The 18,068-nt window shown below is 30.8% G+C and overlaps 1 protein-coding gene across 1 annotated transcript in view; it reads left to right on the top strand.

The window, feature by feature from the left end:
• The first annotated feature begins 1,318 nt into the window (after window positions 1-1,318).
• LOC134710043 (proprotein convertase subtilisin/kexin type 6-like) overlaps window positions 1,319-18,068 on the top strand; it is a 39,597-nt gene continuing 22,847 nt past the window's right edge. Inside the window, exons 1-7 of the mRNA XM_063570197.1 lie at window positions 1,319-1,554; window positions 8,049-8,165; window positions 9,516-9,596; window positions 12,028-12,156; window positions 12,714-12,781; window positions 14,847-14,935; window positions 17,120-17,292. Coding sequence (XP_063426267.1) covers window positions 1,387-1,554; window positions 8,049-8,165; window positions 9,516-9,596; window positions 12,028-12,156; window positions 12,714-12,781; window positions 14,847-14,935; window positions 17,120-17,292 — 825 coding nt within the window. The 5' untranslated portion in view covers window positions 1,319-1,386. The remainder of the gene's footprint in view (window positions 1,555-8,048; window positions 8,166-9,515; window positions 9,597-12,027; window positions 12,157-12,713; window positions 12,782-14,846; window positions 14,936-17,119; window positions 17,293-18,068) is intronic.

The following is an 18,068-nucleotide window of genomic DNA, read 5'->3' as shown; positions in this document are numbered from 1 at the left end:
CAAATTAAGTGGTTAAAAGCAATCATAGGCAACTGTTATTGATGATCACTGATGAGTCTTATGTAGACGAAACGCGCGTCTGGCGTATGAAATTATAATCCTGGTACTTTTGATAACTAATTATGCCGTAAAAAAAATAGATTAATTATTTGTTGGTGGTTAAACGCCACGTTGAAGCGGCACTGTTGGGCTATTTTTTAGCCGTCAGTTTTATTGCTGCAGGAAGCCGGATTCCCAGGTGAATACAGTAGTAGAGATACTTAGACCACTTGGCCACCGAGCCCCCTGTCAAAAATAAGAAAAAAAACCCAATCCCAGATAGAAGGCAATAAAAGACCTCAGCATGTGAAAACAATCAACGAGAAAGCTAACAGCCTCATTTAAAACAAAACAATTTACAAAACAAACAAAAAAGCACACACTAGAATTTAAGAATAATTTTATCTGTTACTTCGATCAGTTTACCCGGTTTGTATTAAATTTGTGGGCTCGATAAACAACTTCTCCATAAAATGAAAGCTAGTTCATATGCAAATACATTTATTAGATAAATCTTGATCTCCAAATAAAAGCATCAATTAGTACGAATCCAACAGATTTAGTGTATAGACTTTATAGATTTCTGAGAAACGCACGCCCTTTTGCCAACATATATACGGACAATATCACGACGATGTAGGATACTGAGTTTCAGAACTGTTCATATGTGGCAAAGTGATGTTGTAAAAAGAAAATAAATGTAAGTACAAATAAAAATGATTAATTTTACTAAAGGACAAATGTATTAAATAGACCAAATGTAAGAAAAAGTTTAAACAAAGTATCAATTGGATTACATGCTGTGAAACGAACAGGCATCAAGAACATTACCGTTCAAAAAACATAGGAAAATAACCAATCAGAAACGAACATCTTCTTTTTTCGTTAACTTGATAATATAGTCTATATTGTGAAAATGACATATAAGAAACTTTGTGATGTCTGCATTAGATTTATTCTAATTAAATCCCTCATACCGGAATTTGAAGCAAATATATTATAAAGGTAACGGTACATTGTAAGTGTTCATGTGTGATTTTTTTCTATCACTGAACACCGTTTGATTTTATATAATTCTTTTAGTTTTGCTTTTTCCTATAAATTTGAACCTTTTTTTCTATTTTGTGTTTGTTTTATTCTGATTACTATCTCATTGACGTATATTAGTTCATTCATATCTATACGCATGACAAATTATCATTGGAACAATGTCCTTAAAATTTACTGTTTGGGTATTTCCTTTTTGTTAACAAATATTAAGAAACGCAGTCATACATAAAATATATATATCATAAACTTGAATAACGATCATTTAAATCACTATACTTAACTAGCACAGGATATATCATGCACGTTTATTTAATACCTTTCATGTTATGTTGTTTACAAATGTACTCCAGTGGTCAAGTGTTTGATGGAGAGTTTACAGGTCAAGTTGTAATAAACACAACCAATTCCGATGGGTTTGTTGAAAGATTTACAAAGAAACATGATGGATATACGTTTCAAAGGAGGGTACGTTGTTTTGTGCAGACGCATCAACTTATTTTTGGAGCATTTTTACCTTTTAATTCATATTTCATTGTTACATGGAGGTTATTTTAATAAAGAAACAGATGTAGATATGCTCTGCGTTCAGGTTTGATCCCCGAAAAACAACAATTAAGATTCACCTACCCAACTATCAAAAGTAAAAAATAGGAAGATTGTAATGAAAAAAAAATTTGATATCCGTAAATATTCGCATATCCATTAGAAAAAAATAAATACCGAAAATCCAAGGTTAATTCAAAAGGGGAGGTTTAAAATAAATGTAAAACATATACTGTTTATATCCCTTCTTCTCATTCATTAATATTATGCATTTTTCCTATACAAAATTAAAAGTAATAAAAACCACATCGATAACCTAGTAAATTTTGATTTAAAATACCCCTAATTTCCTTTCGTTCTGTGCAATTAGATATAGGAAGATGTGGTGTGAGTGCCAATGAGACAACTCTCCATCCAAATAACAATTTAAAAATTAAACCATTATAGGTTAAAGTACGGCCTTCCGTTTTAGATTTACATAGGAGTTCGCTATTTCTGTTATATTACATACTTTTCCTTTCCATACCACCAGACAAGGTATTAGGCTTGATAAGGGGTTAATAAGGCTACGTGATTTTTTTATAAAAAATAAATATATCAAGTTTAGACAAATATTTCTGCAAAGAACTTTATTAATAAGTGTTATAAGTATCAATTTTATATAAAAATCGCTTCTTTTTTTAAATATACATCGGAAAATTAAAGTTCTGAATGCCTAGTTTTGTGTACACTTAACCTACACAAGGTCTACATCGACTATCGACTGCATGTAGACAAAACATGATTTACACTACATGTAAACATTGAGTTTTATCAATGATAACGTAATGATGTTTAGTTTATGTGTTAGTGTAACTCAGGTCAATTTGAACACGGCCTTATTGTTTCATACTACGTATTTCTTTTTGTCCTTGAGACGTCTCTATACGTGTGATGATTATTATGAATTTTAATTAGAGGAACTATTACAGGATTTTTACAGTTAAAATATTTCCTACAAGTTTAGTCATTAATTATAATAAATATAGTTCTTTTCTCCTATAACTTGTTTTCATAATTTCCATTACTTGTTTCTTTTGTCTTATTTCCTACAATTTCCTAAAGTGTGTTAACGTATAACAACAGACCTACATTGTAGGGATACCATTGATGTCAAAACAATTCAAATGTTATCTGATTTGATGATTTTGCATGATAAGAAGCAATGTTGGATACATCTACTTATATATCGTGCGATTAAACAGTACAGTAGTTTTGAAAATGTTAACATTTATAAGGCCAACAATTTTCATTAAAAGCCCTTTTCTGCGTTTGGGCAAAACAAAAGATAATTTAAATCACGGATGTTAAAACGTATGTAATGTCTATTCTCCTTTAGATACGTGTATTTATACTTCATTTTTGAAAATGTAACAGACGGACAGACAAAATGACAAAGCAATGATTTACAAAAAAAAAAAAAGTCCAAGGTAAATTAAAAAAGGAGAAGTCCGTAAAATAGGACAAAACGAAGACTTATCAGCCAATAGAATTGTAATCCGGACCTGGTTCAACATTTGTTTGAAGAAAAAACAATGGGTTTATTCTGGTTTTATAACAAGCTTTAATTCAAATGGATTTCAATTACAATGCTGTTCAATAAGTCGTTTTTACGGAACATATTTTGTCTTTTATAGTTTCAGATAGGAACACATGAGTACTTTGTATTTCTTTTATAGTTTCAGATACAGTACTTGCAACCTTAGGCGTTACTATTTCAGCGATCAGTCAGCGGTCATCGATCAGTCACCGATCAGTCAAGTTCGCGTCAAACTCACGTCAGCAATCCGTCAGACTTATAGTAAAAGTAATTGACTGATCGGACTGATCGGACTGATAGAACCGATCGACCTTGATGACGGATTGACCTGTAATACGTCACATGATAAAATAATGCAAATTACGGAATCTTAGTTTCGTTTAGTTTAATTTTTTTTAATTCTTGTAAATACATGTATATGCAGTTGTTGTTTCTTTTAACACTTTCCTACACCCTAGCACATATAAATTATTATATATTTTTTAAAAACTTTATGATGACAATCCTATGAATTAATTATGATATCTATTATTTAGTGATCATTATAACCTAATTCAGTGATCTGTATATAATTTAATTAATTGTTTCCCTATGTTTTAAGGTGTAAATAGTTGCTCAAACTATACCCTTTGGGTAGTGCTCCACATTTAATGGAGGAATATACAAGAAACTGAACTGAACTGAATTAAAATGGCGACAAGTGAAAATCGAACGTTCAATGATCATGATCAGGGACGTATATAGACTCTTTTAAGTCCTTGTCATGATGATACATTTTGCTTTAATAATAATTATTTAGCAAAGTTTTATTGAAAAGAAATGTACAGATAAAACCTAACATAAATATTATTATTAAAGAATGGTATTTTTGTTTTATTTAGGTTATATATTTTCAAACACGGCGGGTTTTAAAACGGTGTCTACATCGCGATTTTTATTTTTTTATTTCCAAACATACTCGGGAAAAGCAACGATTTGTATAGTAAGAACAAGGATTTGCATAGCTATACAAATCCTTGTTATCATTATAAAATTCATTAAAAAAAACTTATCATAATCGAGGACTTTCTATAAATATTCCTGTCACAATCGAAGCCTATAAAATTTTAATAAAAAGTAGACTAATTTTGGATATTTTAAACAACACGAAATAAAATGTAAGTAAGATTTATCTGACACTCTTAATTTCATAAAAAAAAACTATTCTAATCTATAAAGAGTACAAAAATCCAATGGTGGTCAATAATTTTTAGTAAAATAGAGAAATATTTGCATTTAAGTCTATAAAAAGTACAAAAAATACAAAGGCGGTCAATAATTTTTAGTAAAATATTTGCATTTTAGGCAACGCGTACAAAAATTAAATATTTTTTTCCTTAACGTAGGCATATTTTATGAAGAACAGCCAATTCTGATGTACAAAAAGTACTCAAATCATATGACGGTTAATACTGTGTATCAAAATAAATCAATAACTGCATTCTTATTCCATGAAACAAAAAGTTTAAGTATTTTAATTCTCATTATATCTCAATTCTGATTAGATGACTTGGCTCGAGATGGTAAAAATAACTGATTTCAAATAAAATAGCATCATTTCTAATAAAAGGAAGACTAATTTTGGTTATTTTAAACAATGTGAATAAAATTTTAGTATGATTTCTCTGACACTCTTTTAATTTCATGAAAAAAATTATTCTAATCTATAAAAAGTACAAAAAATACAAAGGCGGTCAATCATTTTTAGTGAAATATTTGCATTTTAGGCAACGCGTACAAAAATTAATTATCTTTTTCCTTAAAGTAAGCATATTTTATGAAGAACAGCCAATCTTGATGTACAAAAAGTACTCAAATCATATGACGGTTAAAAATTTGTAACAAAATAAATCATCAACTGCATTCTTATTCAACAAAAATATAAGTTTAAGTATTTAAATTCTCATTATATCTCAATTCTGATTAGATGACTTGTCTCAAGATGGTAAAAATGACTGATTTCAAATAAAATAGCATCATTTTGAATAAAAAGAAGTCTAATTTTGGTTATTTTAAACAATGCTAATAAAATTTTAGTATGATTTCTCTGACACTCTTTTAAATTGGTGAAATAAAACCTATTCTAATCTGTAAAAAGTACAAAAATCCAATGGCGTTCAATAATTTTTGGTAAAATGAAGAAATATTTGCATTTTAGGCAACGCGTACAAAAATTAAATATTTTTTTCCTTAACGTATGCATATTTTATGAAGAACAGCCAATTCTGATGTACAAAAAGTACTCAAATCATATGACGGTCAATAATGTGTATCAAAATAAATCAATAACTGCATTCTTATTCCACAAAAAATAAAAGTTTAAGTATTTTAATTCTCATTATATCTCAATTCTGATTAGAAGACTTGTCTCAAGATGGTAAAAATAACTGATTTCAAATATAATAGCATCATTTTTAATAAAAAGAAGACTAATTTTGGTTATTTTTAACAATGCGAATAAAATATTAATTTGATTTCTCTGACACTCTTTTAAATTGGTGAAATAAAACCTATTCTAATCTATAAAAAGTACAAAAATCCAATGGCGGTCAATAATTTTTAATAAAATGAAGAAATATTTGCATTTTAGGCAACGCGTACAAAAATTAAATATTTTTTTCCTTAACGTATGCATATTTTATGAAAAACAGCCAATTCAGATGTACAAAAAGTACTGAAATGATATGACGGTTAATAATGTGTATCAAAATAAATCAATAACTGCATTCTTATTCCACAAAAATAAAAGTTTAAGTATTTTAATTCTCATTATATCTCAATTCTGATTAGATGACTTGTCTCAAGATGGTAAAAATAACTGATTTCAAATATAATAGCATCATTTTTAATAAAAAGACTAATTTTGGTTATTTTTAACAATGCGAATAAAATATTAATTTGATTTCTCTGACACTCTTTTAATTTCATAAAAAAAACCTATTCTTATCTGTAAAAAGTACAAAAAATCCAATGGCGGTCAATAATTTTCAGTAAAATGAAGAAATATTTGCATTTTAGGCAACGCATACACAAATTAAATATTTTTTTCCTTAACGTAGGCATATTTTATGAAAAACAGCCAATTCTGATGTACAAAAAGTACTCAAATCATATGACGGTTAATAATGTGTATCAAAATAAATCAATAACTGCATTCTTATTCCACAAAAATAAAAGTTTAAGTATTTTAATTCTCATTATATCTCAATTCTGATTAGAAGACTTGTCTCAAGATGGTAAGAATAACTGATTTCAAATAAAATAGCATCATTTCTAATAAAAAGAAGACTGATTTTGGTTATTTTAAACAATGGGAATAACATATTAGTATGATTTCTCTGACACTCTTTTAATTTCATGAAAAAAACTATTCTAATCTATAAAAAGTACAAAAAATCCAATGGCGGTCAATAATTTTTAATAAAATGAAGAAATATTTGCATTTTAGGCAACGCGTACAAAAATTAAATATTTTTTTCCTTAACATATGCATATTTTATGAAAAACAGCCAATTCAGATGTACAAAAAGTACTGAAATGATATGACGGTTAATAATGTGTATCAAAATAAATCAATAACTGCATTCTTATTCCACAAAAATAAAAGTTCAAGTATTTTAATTCTCATTATATCTCAATTCTGATTAGATGACTTGTCTCAAGATGGTAAAAATGACTGATTTCAAATAAAATAGCATCATTTTGAATAAAAAGAAGACTAATTTTGGTTATTTTAAACAATGCTTATAAAATTTCAGTATGATTTAACTGACACTCTTTTAAATTGGTGAAATAAAACCTATTCTAATTTATAAAAAGTACAAAAATTCAATGGCGGTCAATACTTTTTAATTAAATGAAGAAATATTTGCATTTTAGGCAACACGTACAAAAATTAAATATTTTTTTCCTTAACATATGCATATTTTATGAAAAACAGCCAATTCAGATGTACAAAAAGTATTGAAATGATATGACGGTTAATAATGTGTATCGAAATAAATCAATAGCTGCATTCTTATTTCACAAAATAATAGTTTAAGTATTTTAATTCTTTTTATATCTCAATTCTAATGAGAGTATTTATCTCGAGTTGTTGAAAATAACTGATTTCAAATGAAACAGTGTCATTTTTAAATAAATAGTTTTGTTTTGGTAGTTTTAAACAATGCGGATGATATTTAAATATGATTTATCTGACATTCTTTTAATTTTATGAAAAGCGACCTTTTCTAAACTATAAAAAGTTCAAAACTTCAATGGCGGATTATCGGCATTTTCGTAGGTAGAAGTTCATGTTAACTGAGACATATTATGTATTATATATGTTTCTAATGTTTACAATATGTAATACAAAACTATTAATCAACAGAAACAATTTAAAGCTTTAATTAAGCATCTAATATAACTGTTATACTATTTTTACTTTTTTATTGCAACCAAATTAAGGTACCCCAAATTAACGTGTAAATTATGGTGTCTTCGTCGAGGTCCGCGTTCATAGATCGTAAACACTGTTGAGTTCGGTTTACATAAGAATTTGAAATATATACGTATCCGTCCGATCCGTGCATAAATTTGATTTACTGATCGATCGATGACCGTTGTCACGGTAACTCCCACATAGGTTATTTGACTTATCTGACGGATCCTATGGGTCACCGATCACCGATCAGTCATCGATCAGTCAAACATCCGTCACCGATCATTCACCGATCAGTCAAGTTCACGTCAAACAGTAACGCCTAAGGTTGCAAGTACTGTAGGAACACATGAGTACTTTGTATTTCTTTTATAGTTTCAGATAGGAACACATGAGTACTTTGTATTTGAAATAAATGAAACACAGCGCACACGTAAAACCAGCAAGCAGACAGAAGACTCCGACATTAAAAACTTAAAACTTGATTTAGAGGTATACCAATGTTTTTAATCGATGTAAACTGGACTTCTGTATGCTTTAATTGTCAAAGACAGTTGTTTCTTTTTCTTCTAACTAGTCCAATTTTGTTTTACTCTATTCTTTGATCTTCATATGGACCTTAATGATGGGTATCTTGAGATATCACATCCTGTTTTGAACTGTTTATGGCTTTCAAACTTTCTACATCAGAGCATAGTTTAGTGTGGACATAGCGCATGTCTGGGATATAAAAATATTTTTTAACCTGTTACCTTTTGATGGCTTTTATCCGTTTGTTACACTGTCCAATATTTTCTCCCGTTTATGTATTGTAACCCTGTCGTGTAATGTTGTCATTTGAATGTTATAATTAACACAGTCATTAAAACGGGAGGTTTGGCATGCCACCATACCAGTTTCAACCCACCATTTTTTTCTTTTTCATAAAATGTCCATTACCAAGTCAGGAAAATGGCCATTGTTAAATTATAGTTCGTTTCTGTGTGTGTTACAATTCGGTGTTGTGTTTCTGTTGTGTCGTCGTTCTTTTATATTTGATACGTTTCCCTCAGTTTTAGTGTGTAACCCGGATTTGTTTTTTCTCTATCGATTTATGAATTTTGAACGGCGGTAAACTACTGTTGCCTTTATTTATGGCGATCATTTCTAAAATCATAAATGAAAAAATTGGTGAATTTTGTCTGGTAGCGTTTATTGGTACTTAAAAGGTTATTGTTATGTTTAACATGTTTATTTATATATATTTTTTTTTTATCCTAAACAGTGTACACATCAATTTTCATTAAGACTCTTTGGTAGTCAAAGAAAGATACAACATTTTGTAAAATAATGTTGTATGTTCTTTTAAACATAATTTACGCTATGGATTAAGTTTTAGCAGACCCAAATCAGATTGTTGGATCTTTATCTATACATGATTTCTGTATAACTTTTCTTTCATACGCACTTTATTATTGAAATTCGTGTCATCAAGAATGTAACAATTTGTTTTGAAAAGATCGCGAGATTGATGCTAGCCAATAAAAATAACTTATCATAATGAAATATAGATGTAATGTATATATTGAATAATATTTATTTCTTAACATGACAATAACGTTGTTTTAAAGTATAGAATATGAAATCGTATGAGTGTGTCAACAAAGATCTGTGTCAATAGATACGATACTAATTTAACTGATTGAGATCATTTACATAACGATGTTAATCATGACCTTTATTCTTATGTTAGTATAATCTTGTCAGACATATTTGTTTGTACTTTAATATATTTTTGATTGTTAACAATAAAAATTAGATATGAACTGGTTTAAGTATAGTGCTGTTTTATTCACTTTTTAGTTGGATTTTGTAAAGCAAGAAAAAAGATTCCTCCGAGTACCGAAGACAGCAGACACCCAATGGTCTAATCTGTGGCACTTGGTAAGATCAGTAATTGTAGAGCTGACTCCATTATCATGGTTATGACATGTTGACATTTCATTGTAGAGCTGACTCCATTATCATGGTTATGACATGTTGACATTTCATTGTAGAGCTTACTCCATTATCATGGTTATGACATGTTGACATTTCATTGTAGAGCTGACTCCATTATCATGGTTATGACATGTTGACATTTCATTGTAGAGCTGACTCCATTATCATTGTTATGACATGTTGACATTTCATTGTAGAGCTGACTCCATTATTATGGTTATGACATGTTGACATTTCATTGTAGAGCTGACTCCATTATCATGGTTATGACATGATGACATTTCATTGTAGAGCTTACTCCGTTATCATTGTTATGACATGTTGACATTTCATTGTAGAGCTTACACCATTATCATGGTTATGACATGATGACATTTAATTGTAGAGCTTACTCCGTTATTTTGATTATGACATGATGACATTTCATTGTAGACCTTACTCCGTTATCATGATTATGACATGATGACATTTCATTGTAGAGCTTACTCCATTATCATGATTTTGACATGATGACATTTCATTGTAGAGCTGACTACATTATCATGATTATGACATAATGACATTTCATTGTAGAGCTTACACCATTATCATGGTTATGACATGATGACATTTCATTGTAGAGCTTACTCCATTATCATGATTTTGACATGATGACATTTCATTGTAGAGCTGACTCCATTATCATGATTATGACATAATGACATTTCATTGTAGAGCTTACACCATTTTCATGGTTATGACATGTTGACATTTCATTGTAGAGCTTACTCCATTATCATGATTTTGACATGATGATATTTCATTGTAGAGCTTACTCCATTATCATGGTTATGACATAATGACATTTCATTGTAGAGCTTACTCCATTATCATGATTATGACATAATGACATTTCATTGTAGAGCTTACACCATTATCATGGTTATGACATGTTGACATTTCATTGTAGAGCTGACTCCATTATCATGATTATGACATGTTGACATTTTATTGTAGACCTTACTCCATTATCATGATTATGACATAATGACATTTCATTGTAGAGCTTACTCCATTATCATGGTTATGACCTGATGACATTTCATTGTAGAGCTTACTCCATTATCATGATTATGACGTGATGACATTTAATTGTAGAGCTTACTCCGTTATTTTGATTATGACATGATGACAATCATTGTAGAGCTGACTCCATTATTATGGTTATGACATGATGACATGTCATTGTAGAGCCTATGGTGTTATCAAGAATGGCATGATGACATTTCATTGTAGAGCTTACTCCGTTAGCATGATTATGACGTAATGACATGTCATTGTAGAGCTGACTCCATTATTATGGTTATGACATGATGATATTTCATTGTAGACCTTACTCCATTAGCATGATTATGACGTAATGACATGTCATTGTAGAGCTGACTCCATTATTATGGTTATGACATGATGACATGTCATTGTAGAGCCTATGGTGTTATCAAGAATGGCATGATGACATTTCATTGTAGAGCTTACTCCGTTATCACGATTTTGACATGATGACATTTCATTGTAGAGCTTACTCCGTTATCATGATTATGACATGATGACATTTCATTGTAGAACTGACATCATTATCATGATTATGACATAATGACATTTCATTGTAGAGCTTACTCCGTTATCAAAAATGACGTGATGACATTTAATTGTAGAGCTTACTCCATTATCATGATTATGACATGATGACATTGTAGAGCTTACTCCGTTATCATGATTATGACATGATGACACTTCATTGTGAAAGGTTAATTGCTTAATGGTGTAAATATAAGAAGAACACAAAATCGGGGATCAATTTGAAGTAACTGTTTTGAAATTTCAGATGACTTAAATATATTTAAAATGTACGCCCTTATTTTGACGGTTTATTTCTTTTCAGAGTTATAACCCATCTGATAATTCTGCAATCCATGAAAACTCCATTGATGCTGTTAGTTTGTTCAACCTCACCAATTTATATGAGAAAATATTTAAGACTATCGACCTCATCGCATTTATTATATTCTATATTGACATGTTAACATTTGTTTCTAGTTAAAGGTCAATAACATTTTTATAAAAATGTGTAACAGCACCGTATAGATTTTGCACTTAGTCTTTTTGTCTTTTTTTGTAGGTCATTGTGTTATCTGTAGGCTAATTAATTTTGATTATCCCGCTGTCATCTTCTTTTATGTTTCTAGCCTTAATCGGAACATAAACTAATAGTAACTATATTTAAATTAGTTGCGCTGAACGCTCTCAAGGAAAATCAAGATTATTATCGTGTCCTTTATATTAATTAGGTCGACAGCATTATTCATTTGGTTTACTTTAATTCAATATTTTACAGAATGATGCAGTATCACCTTCAATGAAGGTCAATGAAGCTTGGAATGCTGGGTATTCAGGAAGTGGAATAAAAGTTGCTATCCTTGACGACGGTTTACAGACCGACCATACTGACCTGAACGCAAATGTGGTATATAGAACTACTTAGAATAAAATAAATCTAAGAATAACGAGACATTTTGTTGTTTTATAAAATAGATTGTATTGCGAAAGAGGGACAGAGATACCAGAGGGATATTCAATTAGCCGCGACAAATATTTTTGATAATGATGACATTGAATGTGTGCTTAATGTCAAGTGACAGCTTTACTTAGATATCAGAATAAGAACATGTTAAGCAAAACAAATAAAAACAAAAAAAACTTTTCTGATTCCTAGACGAACGACTGGGTTGATAATGTTATGTGAAGCTTTCCAACATAGCAGACCATATCCATGATTTCTCTTTTCCATGATTTAACTTTAATTCGACAAATCTTGTTCATTTTTCTTTATACACGTGCGTAGCGAAAAAGCGCACAATCATTAAAGGTATATGGTTCGACCTTGTCTTGATGATGAACAACAAGTGACCTCCAGAACATTAGATGATCATCAATCACCAATAAAAGTTCAGTTAGTGTGTATATATAGATATATACAAAATCACATTAATTTGGGGTCGTGACTATTTGTTTACATTTCAGGACACAGTTAACGATTACGACTATCAAGGTACGGATGATGATCCGACACCAGAGTCTGGAGACGACAGGTAGGACAAAATAAGATATGAAAATCTTGATATTGATATCATCTACAAAATGTGTATACTACTTTATCTTACCTCCTGTACATTTCTAGGAATATGATTGATTAAAAGCGTCCTCGTGGAAACCGTGTATATTTAATATTGGGTTAGTTGGGAGGCGGGGCTTATTTCATACACGGTAAGTAGTGGTGTTACTTCCCTTTAGAAAAACAGAAAAGTACTGAGAAAAAAATCCTAAAGGTTTCGACAGACGAAGAAAGTGATGATTAAGTGAAATAAATTCATAAAACACATTTAAATCTAACAGGTTGTCATTGTTGGCATCTGTTTTTGTAGTAAAAAAGGAAGTACTACTAGTTTCATGTTAATGCTAACTGTACTGAAGACTTGCTTATATTGATAGGTCACTAGCCTAAATTTTACACGTTAAGATAGTCGGTAAGATAAATTCGTTTCATAGTGTGCTAGTGACTTAATACAATAAACATGGGGTCACTAGCACACTATGGTACTAATAATATATACACCTCGCCAAACGTTAAGCAACATCTGATAATTTTCCAGAATCGTTTTTTGCTGAATTCGAAATATCGATACAATGAACTAAATTTGTGTTTTTATAAAATAACTTATATAATATTAATTGAAAAGTGAAAGTTTGGACTGTTTTCCAGATTGAATGATTTACTATTTCATTTTGGGCAAATGGTTGTAAAATGGCAAAATAAAATGCAAGATAAAGTTTCAACTTTTACTGACGTTTTTTAAAATTTGCTTTGCACTGTACACACAATTCTTTTGAAAACTCGAGAGCGTCAATTTGTGAATACATTAGTTTAGGTCACTGGCGGATGTATCCTTCACGTTTCCGGACATGTTCGTCGTCTCATGATTTGAACTAAGCGTCGTAATATACTAACAGGAATTCTTTGCCATTCTTCAATCAAGGCTGTTCGTAATTTTTATTAATTCTATTAGCAGGAATCCTGTTGTTAATTTTTCGACCAGTATCATCCCACACATACTCAATGGGATTCATATCCGGTGACATGGGTGGCTAGAGAATAGTTTCCGTTATCTCCTTGCGTAAATAATCTGAAACAAGGCGTGCTGTGTGTGGCTTAGCATTATTGTCAATTAATGTTGGTTTAGTTGCCAGATTGTGATAGTCAAAATGTGACACATCGATATCCCGGGTATGTTATCACGTCATAGTCCCATTCAGAACATAAAGGTCTATTTTGAAGTCAAATGAAAAGCATATCCAAAAAGTCAAACCTTTGCCACCAAACGTTGCAGTTCCAAGAATGTACTGTTTCCTGTATGCTGTATTCGGAGGATGCCATATACGCATGCGCTCATCAATATGATGTTGGGGGAATCTTCTCTCGTCAGACCAATGGACGTAACGCCACTGTCTCAAAATCCGCTTGCTGTGACCAAGTGACCACTGATGTCGAGCTTGACGATGCCTACGAGTCAGCAATGGTCTTTTGACTGGTCTACGGGCACGTACATTGACAAAATGTAGTCTGCAATTAACAGTCACATTTCATTGCACGAAACATGCAAGCATAAAACTTGTATGTAGTTTAATAAAACCTGTTTTAAGGTACCTAGGAATAGAATTTGTACCTGAATTCTTACCTGTCGATTAACAATAGATTAATGAAATATATGGAATCAAAGCAGTATCAAATTTATGTTTAAAACAAAAAATAGAAGCAAAAATATTTAGGTGTTGCTTAACTTTTGGCGAGGAGTATATAATATATCAAAAAGAGTTATGTAAAAGAAGATATCACTTTGGTGGGATGAAAAGATGTGGGGCTCACAAAGGGGAAGTGCAACATATGTACTGAGTAACTTGACTACGTTTTACAACTTTTAACGATTTAGGACGATTCATAGCTCGCAATTGTGTTACTCAAGTATTAAACTTAATTGTCAAATAATATTTGGCATATACGCTTTAATTACCACCTGTGTTTATTATTCCCGAACACAGTGGAAAACCATGTGTAAATCGTTTTTTACCCTATTGTTAATACTTTCGAAATAATTGCAGTCATGGTACGAAAGTTGCCGGTTTTATAGCTGCAGAAAAGGATAACAATGACTGCACAGTAGGAATAGCATATGCGTCTACTATAATTGGTAATTATGAGTTGTTACATGACTTTCTTTAACTATTACATGTGTTATAAAACTGACTTATAATAATATTAACTATTTTTAACAACCCCTCAAAATAGTTTTCAAAGAATGTTCCATTGCCATAATGGTGCATTTGGAACATGACGGCATTCAAATACTAACGATTAATACACTTATATTATAGAGCTGTCTATTGGTTAAAGATCAGAACATTCGAATCAATTTAAAAGATATTGTTTGTCAGCATGAACAAATCCTTATAACAATAATTATAATCTTAATCACAATAAAAAATAAACAAAAATGTCAACGAAGAAAGGCAAAATGGCATACAAATGTATAGATAAACTTACATTTGCAAAAACATAAGACAAAAACACAAACATTTACCATAAACCAATACCACAGTGATTAAATATGTAAGTACCGAGCAACGTCAAATGAATATACCAAAACCAGACTAAACAGTCATAGTTATAATTAACGAAAACAAATTACAGAACACTATAACACGATATTAAGACAAAAACAACGTCAGTACCCATAATCTACACCTTCAAGCTGATTATTCTGACAGATCAATCGAGCGGTTTAATTTTAATCTTATAGTGGATGTAGTGATAATCTTAACCAGGCAACTGAGGTTTTAATTAGTATAATATTTGTCTATCCTTTGCAATGGTTCATTTCCTAATTTATAAATTCATATGATAGTATAAGGCCGTGTTCACATTGACCGAAATTCGGTGTTGTGTTAGTGTAACTCACACGTAAACTAAACACAATTGCGTTCCCATTCATAAAACTCAATGTTTACATGTAGTTTACATCATGTTTTATCTACACACAGTCGATAGTCAATGTAGACCTTGTGTAGGTTAAGTGTACACAAAACTAGGCATTTAGGACATTAGTTCTACCGTGTATATATTTAAGGAGAAAACTATTTTTAAGTAAAATTGATATTTTTGATAATTATTAGTATAGTTCTTTACAGAAATGGTTGTCTAAATTTTACAGGTTTTTTTGTTAAAAAGTTAACGTACTTTATTAACCCCTGATCAAGACTCACAAAGCAGCATCATTGTCGAACCCATAAGGCAGCAACCAATTGATTTGGGGGGGGGGGCATTATAGTTGAGTATTAAACATAAAGGCAGGGGGTTGGGGGTGGTGGGCTATCACGCCCCGCCACCACCCTCCCCCTTTTTCCAAAAAAAAAAGGAAATAAATAGTTGCTACCTAATTCATTTGAAAAGGTCTTCCCGATTCGACTTGACGTACACAGAGATATTCGCCACTGGTATTTTCTCAAACAACGATTCACGCATAAATGCATGACTAAAAAAAAGTGTGAGGTAAATGATATGTTTGTTTAGTATCTCAGATCCGTCAAATTACACTTAAAATTAAAAAAAAACTTTACCCTATTCCTTTACCAAATACTCCTTGGAGAAGAAATACCATTTGAAACAAACAGAAAAGATAAAAATGTAGTGATCCCTAATATCTCAAAATGGCTTTCATAAAGGAGCAACCATCTGACTTAAAAATTGGGGTTGTGTCAGATTATTTTTCTCGCGCAAACGTTTTTATTCATTTTTTTTTTCGATGCTAGCAATCAAATTTTATTTATTTTACAATATTTAACACTATAATGTATGAGTGAAGCTCTGGATTCCGATTTTTTTTTATCATCTGTTTGACCGGAATATTATTATTTTTTTTATCAAATTGGGGATCAAAATATTTAGCAAGGACCCCCCACCCCCCCCCTCTTTTTAAAGTCAAACGGTTGTTCCCAAACTACCAGAAAAACTGTCCCAAAAATTTGTATTCGGTTCTACGTAATGAACATTTAAATGACACATAGTTTACAAGTGTGAACAAAACTTATGTACAGGTAGCTTAACAAGGTGTATGGATGTGAACAAATGTAATGTATACCAGTGTGCATTACGGTAAACTAAATGTAAACATGTTTACTGTACATGGCTTTTGGTGTGAACACGGCCTAATCTGTGAGATTCAATGTCACAATGGCAAAAGTTTTGGCTTAGATATATCAATGCATATTATTGTTAGCATCAGACATTTTGTAATCATCAGGTATAAATAAGCATTAAATTGTTTGGGGACCAGTTTAATTTCCGCCGTATATTAGGAGTTTACTTTTCATTGAAGGTGTTCGAATTCTTGGTTCTCGTGGATTAACAGATTCAGAAGAAGCACAGGCTCTCAATCATCATCTTAGCGGTGTAGATATTTATTCCAACAGCTGGGGCCCTCCTGATGGATATGGATTTTCTGGACCAGACACACTAACTCAAAGCGCACTTCAAGACGGAACTACTAATGTATGCAAGATAATCACGATTTCTGCAGTCCGTCATAATTTTTACATTTGAAAAAAAAAGTCTTAAAAGGTTAAAATCTAATGGAAAAGAATTAAAAGAGATTTCATGTTGTCCATAATGCTTCTCTTCTGACATTTTTGTTACCAATCAACACTCAGCTCTGAGACCTTGAAATGTCACAAGTTTCAATTTAAAAGTAAAACCAAAAAATCAGTGGATTGTAAAAATAAATACAATTTTTTTGTAGCAATTGTCAATAAACTTATCAGAAAACATTAAAAAAAAAAACAAGAAAAAAAAACAAAAAAAAACAAAGGAGTTTTTAAAGGGCTTCATATGTCACTAAAATTAGTTTTTTACCCCCTAAAAATGATTGTTTCGAAGTTGGGACTCTTGTCTCAAACTTAATTGATTGTTTAAAACAAAATCTGTCAATAATTGAATATAAAACATGTTACGTTTTATAAAGTAAAATCACACAAATATTGAAATCTGAGGAAAATACAAAACAGAGAGTCCCTAATCAAATGACAAATTCCGAAGCTCAAACACATCATACGAATGAACAACAACTGTTATATTCCTGACTTGGTATAAACATTTTCTAATGTAGACACCTAGTAACATAGATAGGTAAACCTCTCACTTGTGTGACAGTCGTATAAAATCTTGACAACGAAGTGTGACTAAAACAAAGAGTCATAATAGGTGAAAATGTCAAAAATAGTGTACAACCGTCAATGTTGTGCTATTATCTTACTCACTATAAAAACAAA

This window comes from Mytilus trossulus, chromosome 3 (genome assembly GCF_036588685.1).
Source record: "Mytilus trossulus isolate FHL-02 chromosome 3, PNRI_Mtr1.1.1.hap1, whole genome shotgun sequence".
Lineage (NCBI taxonomy): Eukaryota > Metazoa > Mollusca > Bivalvia > Mytilida > Mytilidae > Mytilus > Mytilus trossulus.
This window is presented reverse-complemented; position numbering and strand designations above follow the sequence as displayed.